The sequence below is a fragment of the Canis lupus genome, chromosome 8 (assembly GCF_003254725.2).
Source record: "Canis lupus dingo isolate Sandy chromosome 8, ASM325472v2, whole genome shotgun sequence".
Taxonomy (NCBI): domain Eukaryota; kingdom Metazoa; phylum Chordata; class Mammalia; order Carnivora; family Canidae; genus Canis; species Canis lupus.
In genome coordinates, this window is record NC_064250.1 from 1,773,965 (window position 1) to 1,796,750 (window position 22,786).

The 22,786-nt window shown below is 60.0% G+C and overlaps 1 protein-coding gene and 1 pseudogene across 1 annotated transcript in view; both read left to right on the forward strand.

The window, feature by feature from the left end:
- The window catches only part of RIN3 (Ras and Rab interactor 3), a 104,216-nt gene that overhangs the window by 60,350 nt on the left and 21,080 nt on the right, over positions 1 to 22,786 (forward strand). Inside the window, 5 exon segments of the mRNA XM_025467797.3 lie at positions 3,670 to 3,742; positions 9,606 to 9,697; positions 16,067 to 16,401; positions 16,403 to 17,624; positions 18,963 to 19,271. Of these exon segments, the coding sequence (XP_025323582.3) occupies positions 3,670 to 3,742; positions 9,606 to 9,697; positions 16,067 to 16,401; positions 16,403 to 17,624; positions 18,963 to 19,271 (2,031 nt within the window).
- On the forward strand, positions 3,758 to 4,912 carry LOC112672691 (60S ribosomal protein L21-like; annotated as a pseudogene).

Consider the following 22,786-nt stretch of genomic DNA (forward strand, 5'->3'; position numbering starts at 1 on the left):
AGATGCCCCCCAATTTACAGAGAATTTTGGAAGAATAGAGAAAAATGTAGACACTTCACAGTTTCTCTGCTTACTGAAGTCATACATGCGTGTCATAAAAATCCCAGAAAACATAAGTGAAATTCAGTCCAATCTTTGTGTATGGGTTTCTTTTTGTTAAAATAATGGCTTTATTGGGATGCCTGGGGGCTCAGAGGTTGAGCATCTGCCTTTGACTCAGGGCGTGATCTTGGAGTCCGGGATTGAGTCCCACATCAGGCTCCCTGCATAGAGCCTGCTTCTCCCTCTGCCTGTGTCTGCCCCTCTCTTATTCTCATGAATAAATAAAAAATCTTAAAGAAAATAGTGGCTTTATTTAGAGAGGTACTTATATATCCAATATCGTCCAGTTCAGCCTCTGAGTGTGCTCCACGCAGTGGCTTTTGGCACGTTCATGCTGGTGTGGCACTCACCTCACTGCTATAAGTTCAAGAACGCTTCATCACTTGGAACAAGAGGCCTCGTGCTATACAAGGTAAATGTACTCAGTGCAACTGAATTGTACCCTCACGATGCTTAAATAGCTAAATTGTGAGTTTTTATAGTTTAACACAGTAAAGAAGCAGAAAGCCACACCACTGATGTCACGTCCCTGCCCCCTGCCCGCCCCACGCTGAGCCGCCACTGACCCACCCTTGCCTCTGTGAATTTGGTCCACCCTTGGTGCGGGCGCCTGAGGGCCTGGCCAGCCCCACCGCCCCTTTTGGAGTTGTCAGGTGTGCCCGGCACAGGGCAGGGTACAGGGCGGGCCACCATGCATGGCGGCCCGTGGGCCACAGCCTCCCAGCTCCAGGTCACAGGGTTAGCCCCTCGCTGGGAAGACAAGTGTTTGCAGAGCACCTGTTGTGTGTGGCTTTCCCCTGGGGGAGGTCGGAACACTCCAGAAGGCTCTGGGGCTGAATCCTGAGGGCAGTGAAGGGCAAAGTTGGATCCTTGCCCACGAGGAAAGAGCCAGGAGCAAACGCCCTGGCTGGCGTTCCACCCGGATGGACCTGGCACCGTCCCTTCCTCAGCTGTGCCGCCGAATCCTCCGTGTGCCTGCGGCCCGCGTCCTTACGTGTTGTTATAAGGACACCACCCCTGCGGTTCTGGCTTCACCCCAATCAGTCTGCGCGTTAACTCGATGGCCTCCGCAGAGACCCTGTTTCCAAGAAGGTCACATCTGCGCATACCGGGACTTAGGGCTTCATCATATATGTACAGGGGACGCGATTCGACCGTAACAGGTGGATGCTTTATTATCCCTGATTTGAGCTGAGGAAACTGAGGCACGTTTAGGGTAAGCGACAGGATGACGGATGCATGTTCACATTCAGGCATCGGGCCCCCCCCAGGCCAGCGGGCGGGCACGGCACAGACTTGGGGCAGTCCTGGGAGCGAAGCCCGGCCACTGCTCGTGGGGCACGGGCTGGTCTCGCTTGCCTGACGCGCGTGAGCCGTGCTCTAGGACGTGGACGCTGTCTGGGAGGCTTCCCTTCAGGCTCCCGCAGGGCAGGGCGGGGGATCCGTGCAGCAGGAGGCCTAAGGTCCCCGCCACGTGCCCCCAGGCCTCGGGCCCCTGGGCTCTCCCTCCCAGATGGTATTTCATAAACATTTATTGATCTCCCAAGTTGTGCGCCCTACTGTGCTGGGTCCTGGGGAGACTGAGGATTGGGCCATGCCCTGGGCCTGGCATGCGCGGGCTCCCGAGCTGCGTCCGTGCCGTGAGCAGATGCCATCCGTGGATGTGTCAGATGGAGGGATGTGGCAGGGTCCCAGGGCTGCGGCAGAACAGGTCAGATTACAAACCAACAAGAGCTTTTACAGATTGACGATTTTAACAGTAAAAGGGTGTCTGGGCCACTATGCCTGGACCCGTGCTGGGCCCTGGTGCCTGAGGGCACAGAGGAGGGACTGGCTGACTCCGTCCTAAAGGTTGCTTCTTTAAAAAAAAAAAAAAAAAAAAAAAATTATACCTGAGAGACCCAGAGGGAGGCAGAGACACAGGCTGAGGGGGAAGCAGGCTCCCTGCAGGGACCCTGATGGGGAACTTGATCCTGGGACCCAGGATCACACCCTGAGCCACCCGGGCATCCCATCTTAAAGGTTTCATGTGTGTTCTGCAAAAGACATGTGGCCCATGTGCCCGTGGGAAGGCAGAGCCACTGTGGAGCCACCCCCCTCCCAGGGTGCCAGGCTGGGAATGCCTGCATCACTACGATCCCCCCTTGAGGGATTTGCAAGCTTGATCTTGTCCTGAGGTTAAGGGAGGTCGTTGGGGCCCTGGCACCCTCCTCTGGTCTGACCTCTGAGGACAGTCAGTGCTGCCCCCACTGCCAGCAGCAGGTGGCGCTGTGGCCACCCCCGGCTCCGTTCCCTGGCCCTGACGTCTCTGATTTTCCCAAGGGCTGCTGGGCCTGGAACCAACGCAGTATTTTTCTTTAAACTCCCGTTTGAAGCATTTATAGCTATCCTAATGGGGAACCGTTATCTCTTCGCCATAAACCAATGATGAATGTAAACTTCTGTTAAAAAGTCACGTTAGCCATTGGGAACAGCATCCAGGATGTTGAAGGAAGGCGAATGTAAAAGTAGAGCCGTTGGAACAAAGCACGGTGGTCCGCGTGTGGCCATCCCGCTGCTGCCGGGTACTGTCCTGGGCTTGGAGGGCAGGACCGCCTGCTGCCCCCCCGCCCAACACCATGCATGCGGGCTTGGGCCCAGAACGGCTCCTTCCTCTTGCAGGTGGAGGGGCTGAGCCCACGGCGGGAGCCAGGCCTAGGAGCCCAACCCTACCCCCCACCACCACTCGGACACAAGGACAACCTTAGGAAGCTGGACTCGAGTACAGCCACTTGGTGTCCTGGTGCTTCTGACACTTGAGGAAGCTCCCTGTGGTGGCTTGAAGCCGACAGAGCACCCCCTGGGGCAGACACAGCCTGGGATGGCAGCCAGGAGTTGAGAGGGTGGACGGCAGCCACCACGGGCAGTGGGCCTCGGCCAAAGCACTTAGCTTCTCTGGGCGCCGTGCCTGGAGGGTCCGAAGCAGGATGAGGGACGGTGCTGTGTTCCCCTTTGGTCAGCCCTCCCACTTAACTGAAGGCACAACCCTGCAACCTTGCACCTCCCAGGGGGCCCATCCACCATGGGACAAGGTCTTGGGCAAATGCTTTGGTACCTCTTTGTCATCAGCACTGGACAACACTGGGTCACCCTCAGTCTTGGGTTGCCTGTGTGCCATACCAAGCAAGGTTCTCATAGGCCCCAGGTTCTTGGGTGAAGGGCCCGTGGCCCTGGTCCCGCCTCCCTAAGGCTGAGACAGATCTGGGGAGCTTGCCTCAGCTCCCTGTCATGCTGGGATAACCCTGGTCAATTAAATGTCTGATTCGGCATCTACAGCCCAGAGTCTCCCATGTCATTTTGCCTCAGATGCTGACTGTACATTAGAGATAACACCAGCTGCCGTAATAACCCCTGCAGTCCCCACGGATTGACAGCAGAGTAGCTCAGTTCCCCTGAAGGCCTCAGCAGGTGCTGGGCACTGCCGTGGGGCCAGGCCCCCGTGGGGATGGCAGGCGCGGCCCCCACCCTCAGAGAGCCTCGTCCTGCCTGACAGGGATGCTCATCCAAGGCCTTTGTCTCTCTCCTCAGTACTGTACCTGGAAGGCTCTGTTCTTGTGTTTGAGGACATCTTCAGACTGATTGCATTCTACTGTGTCAGTAGGTGAGTAGAACTGCCCCACGGAGGGGCACCTGCATGCGGTCAACACTCATGTACCCTGGGTGGGGCGAGGGCCCTGGGGAGGCCCCCAGAGGGGAAGGTCCAGCCTGGAGCCCACACAGAGAGGCGACAGCCCCTGGCTTGGCCCTGGTGACCTTGAGGGTGGTGTTGGCTGTGCTGCTGTGTTGGTCTGGCTTGTCAGGACCCCTCCCTCGTCACCTCCTGCCCCCAGTCCACTGCCCCCACCCCTGCTTCCTGCGCTACAGCTCCAGGACACCGGGAGTCCCTTGTGGGCCTGACCTGCCCTGTCCCAGGGATTACAGAGGACACTCCCTGTGGGGATGGCAGGAAAGGCTGATGCCCCACAGTGACACAGAGCCTGAGATGATGAAGATGATCAGTGGCTGCCAGGTAGGGTGGGGACTGGCCACCGCCCTCAGAGCCTGAACTGGTTTTAGATCCATGGGGATGTACAGATACCTCTGGACCGTAGTGACACCAGCTGCAGGAGCTTGACAAGGGCAGGCCAGGGTGGCCTGGGGGTCGGGCCCATGACCCATCTTTGCTGCCTCCAGTGAAAACCGCGCCTGGCCTTTCGGCCAGAACCACCATCTTCCAGTAATTCGTCAAAATGACCAACACAAAGGGAAAGAGGAGAGGTACCCGCTATATGTTCTCTAGGCCTTTTAGAAAACATGGAGTTGTTCCTTTGGCCACATACATGCGAATCTATAAGAAAGGTGATATCGTGGACATCAAGGGAATGGGCACTGTTCAAAAAGGAATGCCCCACGAATGTTACCATGGCAAAACTGGAAGAGTCTACAGTGTTACTCAGCATGCTGTTGGCATTGTTGTAAACAAACAAGTTAAGGGCAAGATTCCTGCCAAGAGATTAATGTCCACATTGAGCATATTAAACACTCAAAGAGCCGAGATAGCTTCCTGAAGCGTGTGAAGGAAAATGATCAAAAAAAGAAGGAAGCCAAAGAGAAAGGTACTTGGGTCCAACTGAAGCACCTGCCTGCCCCACCCAGAGAAGCACACTTTGTGAGAACCAATGGAAAGGAGCCTGAACTGCTGGAACCCATTCCCTATGAATTCCTGGCGTGATAACTGTAAAGAAAATAAAAGACCTCAGGAAAGAAAGAAAGAAAGAAAGAAAGAAAGAAAAGAAAGAAAGGAAAGAAAGAAAGAAAAGAAAGAAAGAAAGAAAGAAAGAAAGAAAGAAAGAAAGAAAGAAAGAAAGAAAACAAAACAAAACGCGGAGCAGCCCCCAACCTGGCCAGCCCCTGCTGGGCCCCGACGGGCAGCACAGGTGACGCGGTGACCGCGGCGCCTGCCAAGGGCTCTCAGGCGCCCTGTTCCCTTGTAAACTGCCCCCAGCTCCCGAGAGACATTCCCGTTGCGCAGGTGAGGCAGTGGAGACGAGGAGGAGGAGGTGGCTCAGTCACAGCGGGGTAATGGCAGGTGGACAGTCGAAGTAGGTGGAAGCCCCAGGCCCGCGCCCTTTGTGCAGCCGCCCTGCCAGGTACCGCCCGCGCCGCTCAGGCGACCTGCGCGGCACAGCGCCGAGGCCCCAGGCCCTCCCTGCCCCGCGAAGCTGTCGTCTCCAGAGGGGGGCCGCCTGGGGAGACCCCACGCTCCGCGGGAGAAGGGCCGCAGCGCCCAGATCCTGGCCGCTTTCCTATCTCTCTGAGGCTCCACGAGCACCTCTGTGAGAAGGGGAATGACGGTGCTGGTCGCGGCCGCGGAGAAGGGGGGGACGCAGCGCGCTGGCTGTGCGCCCGGGGGTGTCTGCGCCCGTTTCTGCAGGGCGCTCCAGGGCCTGGTCCCCAAGCTCACGCCGTCATCTCCCACCTTCCCGACTCGGCTGCTGCTTCTCTATGTGGCAGCAAGGCGGGTGACTGTTTACCCACCCTCCACGGCTCTGGGAAGCGATGGGCGATCACAGGGCCCAGCGTCAGGTCAGCAGACCGTGTCAGCGCCAAGGCCCCCTGTAAGGGGTGGGCTGTGGGGGGAGATCCCTGGGAGCCGGAGGCCATTATCCAGCTGCCACTCCACCTCCCCTGGCTCTGCTTACCTCATCCAAGGAGGTAGCCAGGGTGGAGCGATGCAGCGCCAGGGGGCTCCTTTGGAAGCATGCGGTCCCCCCCTCCCACCCCCAGGCCCCCCATCCTCCCACCAGGCCCACCATCCCCCCAGGCTTCCCACGGCCCCCCCCAGGCCTTCCCATCCCCCCAGGCCTCCCAGGCCTCCCATCCACCCCACCCCCAGGTCCCCCCAGGCCTCCCACGCCCCCCCCAGGCCTCCCCATTCCACTGCCCCCAGGCCTCCCCAGGACCCCCATCCCCACCCTGGTGTGAGAAGGCAGGGCTCTGCTTCAGCACGCTCACTCCAATGCTCCAGGCAGAACGGTGGCCTGGGGTGAGGACTGCAGAGGCTTCCCACACCCAGCTGGACCCCCAGTTGCCCAGGGAGCTGGTGAAGACTATGGATCCTGGGGTCCACCCCCCAGACGGGCTCCCAGCTCTGGGTGGGTGGGCTCCATCAGAGCTGAGCCCGGCACTCCCAGAGGCAGGAGTTAAGGGGACTTGCCCCCAAGGAGAGAGCAGGGGCAGGGAAGGGGAGCAGAGAAAGAGCCTGGCAGGAATGCCATTGATCGCAGATGCAGATGCCATCCCAGCCTTAGCAGGATCCCTGGGAGCTTTCAGGAACACAGGAGTGACCTTGGGGTCACCCACCTTAAAGCCAAGGTTGCTGGGCCTTTGCACCCCCAAGCCCACCCCTCCCTAGGGGGCAGAGGCATTTGTGGCTCTCCGTAGGGGGGCCATGGGGCAGGCATGAGGCTCCAGCAGCCAGGACAAGCCTCTGGGGGTTACTGGTGGGAGGATCCGGGCATTCTCATAGGAGAGGGAACACTGGAGACCAGGCTACAAAGGGCAGGAGGAGAATTCTAGGCAGAGCAAACACCACAGGCAGAAACCTGGTGGTGGGAGGTTCCGCAAACTGCTGCCCTGGGAGAAGCAGACACCGGGGTGGAGATGAGAAGGGATGCCTCATATGCGGTGCCCAGGAGCCACGGGGACATCCTTCCTTGGCTGCCGGGAGCCACACAGCTGCTCCCTGTCAGCATGCAGTCCAGCGGAGCCACACAGCTGCAGCAGGTGGTGGGCTCACAGCAAGGGGAGACCAGCCCGAGGCCACAGCAGCCGGCCTCATCACAGCGAGGCCTGAACAATCAGTTGTTGAGGGGTGGGGAACAGAGGAGTCAGGCAGGTGCCGGGCCCCTTTCCTGAGCACCAGCAGCCATGAGGACAAACCCTCAGCCCACCCAGGCCCTGGGCCCTTGCCCTGTGAGGTGGGTGTGCTCAGCATCTGGGCAGGCTTGCTGAGCCCACGTGGGGAGACAGGTGATGGGATGGTGCACTGGGTTTGCCCATGGGGGCAGCATCCCCTTGGGAGGCTGTGCCATCCAACACCAGAATGTTGGGTTTGTTCTTCACCCCCGTTCCTGATGTGAGGCCCCTACAGCCCTTGGGATTTCCTGAGTGATAGGGTATGTTTTGTTTAGTGCCAAGAGCTGACACAGGCAATGCCCCTCGGTGGCCTCAGGATGGACTGGTCCCAACAGACCAGTCGTTTAGAGGCTGGAACATTCAGCCTCACCCACTACCGTCACCATGGTGAACACACGTCGAAGTGCCAGGAGGCCTGCGGGTCCATGGGTGCACTTCCCCTAGACCTGCCCCATGTGCCTCTTCGGGCTGTTCCTAACTTGTATCCTTCACAGTAAACCTGGGGAGGAGGCTGTGGGGACTGCCAAGCTCTGGCAGGTTTGTAGGGGCTGTCCAGGTGGCCTGGGACTTGCATCCGGCATCCGACAGTGGGATGGAGTCCTAGCCTGCGGGGTGTGAGTGCAGAACTGAAGTAACTGGTGAGACCCCTGTTGGTGTGTGGACAGTTGGGGAGTTGGTGGCCAGTGTTGGAAAACACCCTGGAGGGGTTATGACATGGGTCTAGGGTATCATGACTGCCTTCCTTTCAGATAAAAAATTAAACCACACTGGTAAATATCAGCAGGGGTCTTGTGTAACTTGGAATAAGTCTCGTTTTGCTCAAGTCTTGCCATCAATTGTATGGTTGTTAGAGTGTGAGTGTGCACCCTGCATCATGGTGCCAGACACACTCTCTTGGGCCGTCCCTCATGCTCAGGGAAAGAAAGTTACAAGAACACTGGCTGGAAACTGAGGCCTCTTAGGGAGGGAGCATGTCCCACCCTGGGGTGCTCGAGCTGACTCGCTGGGGGAGGCGGGTGTAGAATTGGAACATTATTGGAGCATTATTAGGGCATTATTCCATTTTTCAGATTTCTATTTTTGTGAGTGCTTTTCAATGGACTTAATAGTCTATTATGAAAGGAAAAAATATATATGTTCTCCTATACACATGCACACACCTGCAGAGATGCTTGATTTTTATTTTTCTTGTGAGCCCTGCTTAGGGGGCTGTGGCTCCCACTCCAGGCTGTCCATCAGGATCTCCCTGAGAGCTGGTTAAAAATATGGATTCCTGGCCCAGCCCCCGGACCAACTCTGGAAACCCTCATGCATATTCTGGGGATCTGCATCTTTAGCTGCTCCCCCATGGGATTCTGATCCAGAATTAAGTCATACAAAGATATTAGTGCCTGCCTGTTGGGTTGTGACCATCATCACAAAAATTGTAATAATATCGGGGTGCCGGGGTAGCTCAGGCGGTTGAGTGTCCCGACTCTTGCCTTCGGCTCAGGTCATGGTGTCAGAGTCCTGGAATTGAGCCTGTGTCGGAGCCCCCGCTCTGTGGGGAATCTGCTCCTCCCTCTCCCCCTGCCCTCCGCCCACTCACACTTCCTGTCTCTAAACAAATAAATAAATCTTTTTAAAAAGTAGTGATAATATCATAGCCATAAAGCCTGCAGACACCCAGCCCCAGTACCTGGCACATAATAGTTGTTCAGCAAACGGTCCTCCTGTGGCGACTTTTCTTCGGATAAGAAGCAGCGGCCCCTGGATGAAGGTGTCAGGGAGCAGAGCCAGGAGATGCTCACCATCCCCAGGCCATGGGGGCGGAGGAGGTCCCTGGCGCAGCCTCTGGGATGGAGATGCAGCCAGAGTGGATGGAGGCCCTTCCGTCCACAAAGAGCTCAGAGGCGGGAATGAGCAGGGCACATGCACTCGGGAAATGAGTGTGTGGCTCAAGGAGGCGCCAGAAGGCCTGCGGGGACAGAAGTGAGGAGCTGGCGGGAGACGCAGGGCAGGGGCCAGGCCAGGAGGGCCCGGGGGCAGCGGTCTCAGGCTGGATGGATGGGCCGTCCAATGAACCGAGTGACCATGCAACATACAGGGTGGCCGAGGAGCCATCGGGAACCCGGCTGGCAGGCCAGACACCTCCCAGGTAAACTGAGGAACACAGGCATGGATGAGCACTGAGGGCGCCATCTGGGTCAGGCCTGACCTGTCTGGCAGGGCTGACCAAAGCCTACACCGGGATGTCTGGCTATGTCCCTGCCCGTGTCGCCATCCCGTTAGCCACAGGAAGGGGATGGCTATATCCGGGTGGCACAGGAAGCTGCCCACAGGCCCGTCGACCAGGGAGAGGCAGTGATGCCCCCACCCCCTGGAACAGGTGCCCACTTCTCCGGGCCCCTCAGGGCTGGCACAGGGCTAGATGGGACTACTTGCTGCCTGGGCCCCAGGGACGTTTCTGGGCTGCTTGGAGACGGTGGCAGCCATCAGGGCTGGGGTCCTCCTCCGTGGGCTGTGGGGCCAGACATGGACACAGGGTGCCCTCCGCTGCTGACCTCTGGCCTTTCCTATTTCCACAGAGATTTGCTGCCCTTCACGCTGAGGCTGCCCCAGGCCATCCTTGAAGCCAGCAGCTTCACAGACCTCGAGACCATCTCCAACCTGGGCCTGGGTAAGTCCCCTCCAAGACTCAGGAGAGGCGGCAGGGCTGGAGGACGTGGGGCTTCAGGGCTGCTGGCCGCCAGCACTGGGGTCCTCTCCCTCCCCAGGCTTCCGAGCCCCGGGAGCCCTGAAGAATCTCTCAGCTCTCTAAGTGACAGGTACCCAGAGGGTCTGACACAGCCCTGTGGGGCCTGGGGCAGCCGAGGCCGGTCAGAATGCAGGCTGACCTACCGCCAGGACGTGGCCTGGGAAGGGCTGAGCCACACGCCCGGACCTCCATCTGCTGTCCGCACCACCCCTGCCCTGGTGCCTGTGCCAGCCTCGTCAGAAGAAAGAGCAGCATGAACATGATGGCAAACAGATGAGGGATGGGTGACAGCCTTGTAACTTGCACAACCCGAGGGACTTGTCCTCTGAGGTCTCACGTGGCCCTGAGGACTCCCAGGGCTTCGTACCTGCTTCGCATTGTCTCGTGTGATCCCCGTATCCCCACGTTAAAGGTACAAAATCCAGCCTGAGCAAGGCTAAGGAGTGTGTGTCCCAGGTGGGCCAGGCAGGGAAGGATGGAGCTGGGACATGCACTTGGGGCTTTCTGATGCCTGGACCCCTCGGCTACACTCTGTGACCTTCTTGCCTGTTTTGCCATGGTCAGGGGCAAATGTGAGGCCAAGTCAGCAGGGAAAGTGAGACGCATGGGCTGGGTCCAGGGGTGGGGGGATTCACTTCTAGCAGGAGAGGTCTGTGGGCATCAGTCCACGGCCCTGCTGTGTGGTTGGGGTCGTCTGCTGTGCTGATCTCAGCCTAGCAAGTCCCAGCGCCGTGGTGGGACCAGCCCTCATGGCTCTTGTGCCGTCTGCAAGATGCCCTGTGTTTGCAACAGCCGTCAGGAGACTGAAAATATAATGGTTCGTTGCTTACCCGACCTGGAGAAGACACAGCCTGCCTGGAGTCCGCTGGTGAGGTCATGGGGGAGGAAGCACACGTGTAGCATTGGAGTGCTGCTGAGGCCTGAGCCCACAGCCAAGAAGGAATTCTTGGAAGGTCTTTAGTGCAACAGGCTTGTTTTCTGAAGCCTGGGGACAGGACCCATGGGCAGAAAGGTCTGTGAGGGGTGTGACTGTACACCCGGGAGCTGGGGGAGCTCAGGACCAAGGGAGGCACCACCAAGGATGTTCCTAAGTGAAAGAAGAGTCTCAGGGTCATGGAGGCCTGGCCCTTGTCAAGCAGCCATTGCTTTTCCTTCTAGGACGGCATCATGTTGAGACAGTCAGGAGCTTCCCATGTCACACTCTGCCCATATCAGGTCCTTGCCAGTGTGCGGCAGATCACAAAGAAACTCAGTTTCGCTTACTTTCCCTTCTGCCTGTTTCCCACATGGTTCATGGAAGGGAGGGACTGTTAGGGCTCCAGGAAATCATGTGTGTGGGGCTCTGGAAGTTCGACTGTTGATAAGAATGCTCGTTCCTTGTCCATCACAAAGACACTGGTCAACCGATGGAGGCTCCTTTCTGCAGGGCTGCAAGCTCTGTCGAGTTAACCGTTTGTTTCTCCCATCCCCTGTTTTGGGGCAGCCAGGGGTGCCTGGGGAATATCACCCACATCCCACCTGGGGTTGCAGAGTGGGGCTGGGATTCGTGGGTGTCAGCTTGCCTCTCTGCTCCCTTGTCACTGGGACAGGGGGTTCTGCTTTAGTTGCGCTGACTGATGGCAGGGACCAAGGGTTTCACAGGCTCACTCTTAAGTGGTGAATTGAAAACACGAGAGGGGAACTGAATGGGCTGGAAGAGGGAAAAACGAACAAACAAACAAGTGGCCCAAATAGTCCGTTAGCTGAATCGACCAAGACCTGTAAAAGCAGAGGAGCCTTAGTGGAGGATGGCGGCCTGGCTGGCGAGCTGGCCTTGTGACCAGCAACACGTTTATTCAAGATTTTGAAGGTTGAGAATGCCTCAGCAATCGGAGCTTGAGTCAGCACTTGCTTCACAAAAAGGAAAAAAAAAAAAAAATCACACACCAGGCAGGTGTCCTGGACTGTACTTCACCCACAGCAATCATATGAAACATGCAGGATGAAGGAATTGTGTCAAGGACCCCAGACACACTAGGCATTGTGCCCTGAGCATCTCCAGCTGTCTAGACAGGCATTCTCCTGACGAGGAGCTGAAACCCACTCACACTGGGGTAGATGAGGGGGACTTGGTGAAAGGACACTGGGGACTCTCCAAGAAACACAGCAAAAGGTCAGCCAGGCTTTGCAGCCTTGCTGAGAACTGCTGGTCCCTGCACCCACCGCCTCCTACCATGGGGCCCATGCCAGCCCCACCCCACCCACTGACCTTGCCCTTGGATACATCGTGAAGCTCTGAGTTCCTATCTGAAGTGTCTGCAGTTCAACTTTTCTGGAATTCTCACTTTTTACAAAATAAGCAGAATGTGATAAATGTCCGAGTCACTGCAAAGCCCCAGTGCTCAGGCAGGAATGATGTTGCTGAAACAGAGATATTTATTTGCAGGGTCAGCAGCATGTGATAGATAACTTGGAGGGGTTGCTCATTGCTCATGAGCTGACCTCAGAAGGTCCAGGATGGGCCGTGGAAAGGCCAAGGATACCAAAGAAGTAGCATCTTGGGACCCAAAAACTAATACAGCAAGAAATCCAGGATTAAACCACATGCATTCGATTCCAAGTGCAAGAGGAATGTGGAGAAAGCAATAGGAGGTAACAGTTAGAGGTGTAGAGGGTCTCACACATGTTTGGGGCATATTTCTTTATGTGCTTAGTATGTTTAAAATGTGTCTGGAGAAAGCACATGCTCTACAGCTCTTGCAAGTTGGCATATAATTTGCTTTTTCCTTTACATTTCACAATGAGAAAAACTCCATCAGCAGCCCCAGTGTGAATGACAGCTTAGTATCCAACAGCCTTTCATACCATGAAAATACTTACTCACTGAACTCACTGGACTTTCAAGCTGTTTCTGTGGCAGCCGGAACATCTTGCTACATTACTCATCTCCTGTCTGTCCCGCCACTCCCCCGGGCTCCCTAGGCATGAAGCCTTTGCCTTTGGAGCCTTTGGCCTGGTGTTGGCCTGGCCCAGGCAGGAATGATGTTGCTTGTGAATGATGTTGCTCCCTCTTGTGGGAGCAGATGCCTGGCAGGAGGCATCCCCGGCCGAGTGACAGGATGCTGCAGGGCCTGCAGAATGTCCACCTCAGTCTGGGACAGCGACAGCCCAGAGGTGTGAGGACACAGGTGCCTGGGGATGTCCACCTCGGTCCAGGTGCGGCCCAGAGGCATGGGGACACGGGTGCCTGGGGATGTCTGGCCACTGAGCCGAGGGCACCCCAGCTCTGCCAACTGTAGCGTTGGGTGGCTGTTCCGCTCCCCCCCGCACCCCAGCCTTGGCATCCTACAGAGAAAGTCACCTGCTTCTCTTATATTTTTGCACAAAGGCCTCCTCTGCCCCTATGGCTCCCCACAGCCCCCAGGTCCTGGGATGCAGCTCCTTGATCCCCAACCCCATGCCTGCCCCCACATACCCGCAGTGGCCTCAGCATTGAAGCTGCCCAAGCAGAAAACTTATGCCAGAGCATAAGCCCAGGCCTGTGTCAGGGCCTGGAGCAGTTCCGAGCCACCTGGGCTGCAGGCCTCTTGCTTGAAGCCCCAGGTCCGTGCTGGTCCTACCAGGACCCACAGGCGAGCCCTGGAAGGTGGGTTCTTTTATTCTGCAAGATGGACCCGCTCTACTGAGGCTGGCTGGCACTCCTCAGCCTCCTCTGTGCCCTCCTCCTCTTTTCCTCTCCTCCCTTGGCTTGGGTCATCCCCGAGTTACCATCATAAGGGAACATTGCCTGCGCTCCATGCCTGGGAGCCCTGCCTATCACTCTGGGGAAGCCACTGCACACGTGCAAGCCGCGGGGCTGAGCCAAGGGTACCTTGGGTGCTGCAGATCCCCAGGGATGGAGCGTTGTTGCCACCCTAGGGAGGCTCACAGTATGGAGGGGGTGGAGACAACTGGACAGGATCTAGGCTGTCCTGTCCCTGTGCTGGTCACTCGGGTCGGGGTGCACAGCAGCGCCGGGGGACCAGGGAAGCATATGTGAGGTCCAAATGTGCCAGAAGTCTCCACCCAACAGGTGACATTTGACTGAAGTCACGAAAGCAAGAATGAGCCATGTAGGGAGGGTCAGAGGAGTCCCAGCACAGGACCCAGGACTGGCCAAGCCTGTAAGTGGGACAGACCCCTGAGTGCTCAGGAAGGAGTGAGGGGGTGAGGCTGGGCGGGACGTCGGGGCAGATTCCACAGGTGTTGGCAGCAGGGGCCTGCCAAAGTGCCCAGCCTTGTGTCCCAGGGAAGAGAAGGAGGAGGGTAGCCATGGTCACCGTCTCGGTGAGCAGTGAGGATGTGCAGGCGTCGGTGGGCAAGGCTGTCCATCATCTGCCTCGTGGCTTCTATCTTGGCCCACAGGACGGTCCTAGGACTTAGGGGTGAGCCTCAGGGGGCTCAGCTCACACGCGGGGCTCTGGCCAGCTCCACATGGAGTCGGACTGGCCCTCCTTGCTGGGAGCACGTCCCAGGACACAGCTGGTCCCACATGGACAGGGCTGGTGCTTCAGACACAGACCCTCGAGGCCAGATGGCTACATGCCTGGTGCAACCACCTGGGAGAGTGTGGCCGTGAATGGCTGTCATCCCTGCTCTCGTCCCTGCTACCGTGGAGACCGCGGCCATGACCCCGGCCACCCCACACAGCACCTCTGCCCAGGGCAGGGCTGAGGGGAGCTGGGCCCATGCTCCCTCCTGGTGAGGTTCACGCACACTCTGGGTCCATGTCCCAGCAGCACCGTGGTCCTCTGACCTTGGGTAGCACCCCCACACCCTGGCTGGTGAGGGGCAGCAGCCCCCATCCCCGGGGCACCCCATCTCAGGGCAGGCACACAGGGCTGAGGTTCCCCTTCTGTCATTGTCTAGAGCCCACGGTACTCTTACCACATCCCCGCTGTGGGGCACACAGCACGCTGTCCCTCTGACCCTGGACGGTAACTCCGATGGGAAGTGTTGCAAGTTCCTGGGGGAGGAAGACACTAACCCCAGAGGCTGAGCAACGGGCATTACAACAAGCCTGACCCAGTTCAAATCCTGGTTCTTCCACGCCACCCACCTGTGACCTTGGCACCTTGTTTCATCTACCTGGGTTTCTATCTCCATGTCTTATGGGGACATCATGGGGACTGACACTGAAGGCCTGCGGTCAGGAGGCGATAACCTGACTCGGGTCAGCCAAGTGACCCACAGAGCTGGACCCACCACATGGAGGCTCCTATGTCGGTCCTTGTGGATACTTCCAGCAGAAGCATGGAGCTCTGGATGGGGGGGATGGCCCTCAGCCCATAGAGACCCTGCACTATTGGGGCCTGTGATGGGGGCCCCACCACCCACGAGGACCCTGCACTATCAGGGTCTGTAAGGTTGACAGGCTGAACAGGCTGGAGTCTCAGCTGCTCCCTGGGAGGGAGGAGGTGCTCATGAGCCTCATGTGGCCTGTGCGGTGTCTGAAGTTGTGCCCAACACTTTGTACCCTTTTTGGAGGATCCTGAGCTATTCTCCACGGGGCTCAGTACCCAGAGGCCAGGAACCCCTGAGCCACCTGGGCCCTTCCCACTGGGGTATCCCGGGCCAGCCTGGTGCTGACCAGCCTCATCTGGATGGGGTCAGGCCTGGTCGGCGGCCACAGCCCCAGGTGTCTGTGAGTTAGGCAGGACGGGAGACCCAGCAAGGCAGGGCCACTGCTGTGGACCCAGCGCCCTTAGCCACACGGACACACAGACACACACAGACACACAGAAGGTGGAGCCTTCTCTGTTAACATGGAGGTTCTGCAGCAGGACCAGTGTTCCCTGTGTGCTCATGGCCGCTGCACACCTCATTCTCCCTGCACACAACTGCTCTGGTGGCCAGGGCAGGCCCCAAGCACCTTCCAGGGGAACCCCATTCCTGAGATGACTGGACAGAGGCCTAAAAAGGTCAAGGCACCTGCCAGGGGCATCCAGCCGGCAGCAGCCGAACCCCTTGCCCTCTGCACCCTGAGCCACAGGTGCCCCATGGTGGCTCTCCAGCCCAGGGGCGGAGCTGGGAGCTGGAGGGCAGCCCTGCCCCCCACCGCCCCAACGGGGCCCCACCCCCAGCGCCCGGGAGGATCCTACGGGGCTTCCCCCTCTAGAGGCAGGAAGTGGTGGGCGAGGTTTAAACCGCCCGAGAAGGAAAGAGCCCCAGGGTGAAGCCTGCGCCCAGCAGCCCTGCCCCCTCCCGTCACGGATGCCACCCACAGGCAGGGGCCTGGCCTCCACACTGAGCAGCTTCTCCCTGTCTCTACAGGCTTCTGGGACTCATCGCTGAACCCCCGGCGAGGCAGTGGGAGCTCCGCGGAGCCCCCGAGGGACCCGGCACCCAGAGCACCCCCGGCCTGCGGCCTCAGGCCCACCGCCCGGCCCGGGAACTGCTCGTGTGAAATCGAGCTGTCCGTAGGAAACGACCGCCTGTGGTTTGTGAATCCCATCTTCATCGAGGACTGTGGTGGCGGCGGTGCCCTGCCTGTCGCCCCGCCGAGCCCCGGAAGCTGCCCCACACGCCCGCTGCCCCCCGCCTCCTGCGCTACCTCACCCACCTCTAGGTGGGCCCCGCGCCGCCCGGCACCCCCTCCCCCGGCGGCCCCCTCCCCCAGCACCCCCTCTGCAGCCCAGCGGCCCCCAGCGGCCCCCTCCACCCCCAGCTCTGGTTCCCGCTTGTCCTTTGCCCAGTTCCCCCCCAGCAGCTGCTCCCCCGCCTCCAGAGGCCCTTCCTCCCACACCCCCGGCATCTGCCCCCCACCTTGCCCCCCATGCCCCAGGCCCCCCAGACCTTCCAAGCCAAGCACCCATGGCAGCCTGCGAGAGGCTCTCACGGCCCCCGACAGGCCTGGGCCCCCTCAGGGAGGAAGAGATGAAGCCTGGGCCGGCCCCCGGCCCCTTGCCGCAGCCCCCTGCCCCTCTTATCCCCGTGAAGAGCCTCCCGGCTGCACCGCCCAGACGCCGCATCTCTGAGAAGGTCTCCCTGGAGGACCAGGCTGCTGGGAGGGTGGACAGGACGCTGCCTGCCGTGGGGGAGCAGCCGGGGCTTCCCAGGGCGCCCGTGCTCAGCCCACCTCCCCCGGGGACATCGGAGCAAGGTCAGGAAGTGGTGGCCCGAGCTGGTGACCCGGGGAGTGTGCCAGAGCCACCGAGGAAGGTCCGGCAGCCCCCAGTCCCGCCCCCCAGGAGGAAACGGATCTCCCGGCAGCTGGCCTCGGGCCTTCCCGGTCCTGTGGAGAGCACCGAGTCCTCCTCCATGAAGGACGAGGCCCCCCAGAAACCCACACCGGGTGCGCCCGGGGAAGGCCGTGGCCCTGCGTCCTGTGCCAGGACTCAGAGCCCACAGGCCCAGGCCGGCAGCCGGCCCCAGAGCTCTGCAGAGTTCAAGGGCTCCCTGGCCTCCCTGTCCGACAGCCTGGGAGCGTCGGCCTTGGCCGCGGACCAGGATTCCTACTCCACCAGCAGCACGGAGGAGGAGCCCGAGCACCTGGGCGGTGCTGGCAAGAAGAAGCCCTCCGTGATCCTGGGCAAGGCACGGCACCGCCTGAGCTTCGTCAGCTTCACCAACGTGTTCCACGCGTTCCTGTCCAATGACCGTAAGCTGTACAAGAAGGTGGTGGAGCTGGCGCAGGACAAGGCCTCCTACTTCGGCAACCTGGTGCAGGACTACAAGGTGTACAGCCTGGAGATGATGGCACGCCAGACCTCCAGCACGGAGATGCTGCAGGAGATCCGCACCATGATGACACAACTCAAGAGCTACCTGCTGCAGAGCACCGAGCTCAAGGCCCTGGTGGACCCCGCGCTACACCCTGAAGAGGAGCTAGGTCAGTCCTGGGTGCACTGGGTGGGGGCAGGAGCGGGGCATCCTTCTGGGCACTCAGCCTTGCCGGGAGCCACTCCCTCTGTGGTCCGGCCTCTTTCTCCAAGTCCTGCCCTGGTACCACTTAGATGGTAGAAGGATGCGAGCCGAGCGAGGCTGTGGGCCCCACCCCCATCCCCACCTGCCCAGGGTGCTGCGGTTTCATTAGGGACCCGCATGCAAGGAGCAGTGAGAGGCAGAGGAAGGACTAACATGTGTGGCCGCTGAGGGCCAGGCCCGGCCTGGCCTGTGGGTCTGGGAGGCACCGGCACCCAGAAGCCCCCTTGCCCTGTGCATGAGGACTCAGCCAAGGTCACAGCAGAGCCAGAGGCTCAGGGACGGCGAACACAGGGCCCTGCCAGGGGTCACCACAGCTCTGGCCACAGAGGCTCCTAGGGCAGCAGGGTCAGGACGCCGGCCTGGATGGATGGGCAGGAGCAGGCTCAGGGCTTGAGGCAGCCGCTTGTGCCCTGCCGTTGAGGCTGGAGACGCACACGGGGAGGATAAGGACTTGGGGCAGTGGCAAGGCCGGCCCCAGGCCCGCACAGAGGGGAGACCCAGCCCCCCGGGGGAGGGGGCGGAGCCACAGAGGCTTCCCAGGACTTTCCGTGCTGTCCGCCTAGGCCCCGAGGATCACCGTGCGTCAGTAGGTGGGTGCAGACCCTGGCTCAGCCCCTCTACCTGTGACCCCACCATCAGAGCCATAGTCGGTCTGTCTGTACACGGGCATCCGGGGCGTGTATGTGGCACGGTTGCTGTGAGATCAAAGCCGAGTCAGTCGCATTCCACTCGTGGATCAGGATGCCTCTCAGAAAAGATGACATTTGAATAGTGAAGGAAAAAGTCATGTCTGTAGTTGTGCAGTGGCTTCCCCGGGCTAAGGGAATAGCAGATGCAAAGGCCCTGAGGCAGGAGCAGGCGTGGCCAGGCAGCAGAGGCCAGGGTGGCTGGAGCAGCATGAATGCAGGGAGCAGGCCAGTGATAAGTGAACACAGCTTCTGGGGTGGGGGCTGACAAGCTGCGGGCAGACTCTGGCTTCTGCTGTGCACAACATGGGGGTCCTGGAAAGCCGCACCAGGCCCTGTGAAGCATTGGGATACCAAGTACCGGGCCCCGAAGGCTCGTGAGCCATGTCTGTGCCGTGTGCTTTGTGCGGCAGTACCTCCCTGCCACAGGTGCTGGGCACACCACGCTGGGTGTGCAGCGTGGCCTCGGGCGGTGGGGTGGCACGCCCTGTAGGGCACGGAAGCCTGGGGCGGCATCCCGGCTGCGGGGTCCTTCACGCTCCCCTCTTGCCCCACAGAGGCCATCGTGGAGTCGGCCTTGTATAAGTGTGTGCTGAAGCCCCTGAAGGAGGCCATCAACGCATGCCTGCGGGAGATCCACAGCAAGGACGGCTCGCTGCAGCAGCTCAAGGAGAACCAGCTGGTGGTCCTGGCCACCACCACCACGGACCTGGGCGTGACCACCAGCGTGCCTGAGGCGCCCGTCATGGAGAAGATCCTGCAGAAGTTCACCAGCATGCACAAGGCCTACTCGCCCGAGAAGAAGATCGCCATCCTGCTCAAGACCTGTAAGCTCATCTATGACTCCATGGCCCTCGGCAACCCAGGTAGGCAGCAGCTGGGGAGCTGCGGTGACCCTCACACACTACAGGGCTTCGGGAGTGCACAGGGAAGCCCTTGGGTGTCCAGGGCCTGTTGGGGTGGGAGTCCTGCGCACCGGCGAGGGCTACCTGGGGGTCAGGAGGGTGGCAATTGGCCGCCGCGCTGCAGGAGGCAGGGAGGCCCCATGTACCGCACACGTGTGCTGATCTGATGAGGACAAGATGCTCTGTGGGTGTCCTGGGGCCGCAACCAAGAGCCCCTTGCCGGGCGCCCGGCACATGCGCGTTGCTCGTCTCACAGTCTGGAGGCTGGAAGTCTGAGGCCAAGGAGTTGCGGTGTCACACTCCCCCTGGAACTTGGGGCAGGGATGCATTCCAGGCGTCTCCCAGCTTCTGGTAGCTCCTCAGCTGGCCGCCGTTCTCCCTGCGCACACACACCCGTGTCCAAACTTCCGCATTTTATGAGGACATTAGGGTCATCCCTCCTTCGCTGTGACCTCATCCAAGCTGATGTCATTCACATTCCCAGAAACTGAGGGTTAGGACTTGTGAATTCCGGGGGGGACACCATGCAGCACATGACAGCTGCGTACATCTGTCACGTGTAGGCTTGGCAACAGCCGGTTGGGGTAGGCACATGGGTCGTCGGCCCGGGGTGCAGGTCTGGAGGCTGGCTGGCCAGGGATGGCCTCGCTCAGATGTGGGGCAGTTGCTGGGCAGTTGACCGGCCAGGAATGCGGGCTCCTGGGCCGCACATTTCTGTCTCTGTGGCAGGTGGGCCTGGGCTGGACCGTGGCTGCAGTTGGGTCACCTGGGAGCAAGGCCTGGCAGGGGTCTCAGGCCCGGGGCATGACAGGCATGATGCCACCCCGACCTTGGCACTGACATGCTGGCTCATGGGGCAGCGCAGAGCCAAGGGCCTTGGTGGGAGGAGCTGCAGACGTCGTGTGGGCCCAGATGGAGGGAGCAAAGTCACGGGGGCTGTGTCGTACCGGTTTAACCAGGGCATCCCTCTAGACAGGCAAGAACAGGCTGCACCATGGTTACCCCTTAGTGAGCAGAGGATCAGAGGTTCTGACCCATGATCACCCTGGCGGCTGGATGCCCTTGTTTAGTGAGCAACCTGCGTGAGTTTACCTGGTCACGAGGAGAAGGATGGCAACCTCTGTCACCACACAGACCTGGATTTAAATTCTTGCTCTGTCGCTTACTCTGTGTGACCCTGAATGATCTGCTTAACCCCTTTACATGTCCTTTCCACACGAAGGAAGACATGTCACACAGGGGACACTGGGGAGTGTCATGAGAAGCCGTGCTCAGTCACTTGTGAATATCAGAAGGGATGTATGTAAAATGTCAACCTTGGTGCCCAGGATGCCACAGGCTCCAGCCATGGCTGCTGTCTTAGGACAGGGCTCTCTCCATCTGGCCGTGGGCCAGCAAGGGTGGTGCAGGGTCCCCTCGCCCAGGAGAGCGCCCACACAGCCAGGTCCCAGCCCTGTCCGAGGTTGGAGTCACTCATCTGAGGTAAACTAACCTGGGTCCAACTGCGGTCCGAGGATGCACATTGTTCCCTGAAATCAGGTGCTGCGCTCAGAACTTCCAGCTGCTGCATAGCCTGACGTGGATCAGACAGTGAGGTGCACGTCCTGGTGTCATGGGGTGGGCGTCAGGCCGTGGACCCGCCGTCTTATGCACGTGGGACCCCAGAGGGCAGTGAAGCTTGTGAACTAGCAACCAAGGTGTTTCAATGTGTAGATTTTCCCCTAAAAGTCCCCAGGGCGGTAAGAGGAGGGGCTCAAGCAGCCTGTAGAAGGCCAGCATGCCCAGTCCCAGAGGTGGCACGTCTCATCACAGCAGCGTGACGCTCAGGGCTGAGACCCCATTGTGGCAGGTGGCAAAGGGCTGGCCAGGACCTCTTGGAAGTCCTCAGAGCAAGGCAGCCCAGATGGACAGAACGGAAGAGGGGGCCGGGGGCATCTGCAGGGTGCAGAGAGGGAGCGGCAGTGCAGCTGGATGGCCCCAGAGTGGACACAGAGCCTCCCAGGGAGAATGGACAGGCTGGCCTGGGACCTCAGAGGGACATGGAAGAGACAGGTGCAGGCCTCCTTCCCAGCCTGACTGTATTCCGGGTTCTGAGGTGCTTGGAGCCTCAGTTTCCCCCTGGGGTAAGCAGGCACAGCCATACCCCTCACGGGGCTGCGGTGACAGTGGATGCAGTCTGCAAATCTGCATCTAGCCCAGAGGCTGGTGCTTAATCAGCACAGTCACCGTCCCTATCAGAACCTCCAATTCGGAGAATCTTTTCCTCTTAGGCAGTGCCAAGTCTTGGGGTAAAATCAGGTCAAAGGGCTCTGTGGGCCCTGAGACATTATCAGAGACATGGTTTGGGGCCTGAAGAGGGCATTCTCGGTGAGCCCTAGTTGGCTCAGGAAGCCTTGGGCTTCCTGCAATTACATTTTTTTTTTTTAAGATTTATTTATCTCCTTGAGAGAAAGTGCATGCCTGTGAGTCCGGCAGGGGCGGGGACGGGGAGACAGCCATCAGGGTGACTCTGCACTGAGTGTGGAGCCCACGCGGGCTCGGCCGCACCCTGAGGCCATGCCCGGAGCCGGACCCACGAGGCGGACGGTTAACCCACTGAGCCCCCCGGGCGCCCCCACGGTGCTTTTAAACATCATGTCTGAGAGGTGGCTTCAGCTGCCAGGATGCTTGGGACGGGAGCTGACTTACTGGAAACCTCCACCTCCGGGAGAGCAGGGAGCGGGGAGGGAGTGGCTGGTCTTGAGGGAGCGGATGAGCCCACACAAAGCCCAGGAAGGGACCGAGGCTCACGGGGCAGCAGAGGCCCAGGGCCTCACGGAGGACGGCAGGACTCTGCTGGTTCACACGCAGCAGCGGCCACGGGCAAGGAAACGGCCAGGCATTCGGGCCAGGCCAGGGCTCGGTGCAAGGGCCCCCCACCACGCCCCCCGCCGGAGCGAATGCGTGTTCCCCTCCCATGGCGAAGGACCCCAGCGCTTCCAAGCCACCCCCCTTCCTGCCCAGCCTCCGCTCCTTCTTCTGGGGGTCAGAGGCTCCCGCCAAGGGGAGCAGGGCTGTGGGCCGTGGGAACCTGAGCTTCGGAGGTGCGCGCCACTGTCGTGACTCACGGGTCCTCCGCAGAAGCGTAGGGTGCGGGTGGTCGGGCTGCCGTGCAGGACGCGGGAGGGCTCAGGCTGGAGGCAGACATGCCGCCTGGCCTGGGCCCTGAGGGGTCTCACCTCCCAAATCTGGTCCTCTCGCTTCCAACGTGGGCCTGCGAGCGCATCGGGATCCAGACCGCGTAGGGCATCAGGTGCAGCCAAGAGTACGTGTGTGTCCGACACGTGTGAGGTGCAGGAAGGGCTGCCTTGCCGCCACTCAGCAGCTTCCATGCCGGGTCCCCGGAGGTACCCCGAGGCCGCCCAAGGGGCATGGTGCCGGTGGGGCCACAGCCCGGCTCGTCCCCATCCTCCTCGTGGAGTTCCACGTGGGATCTT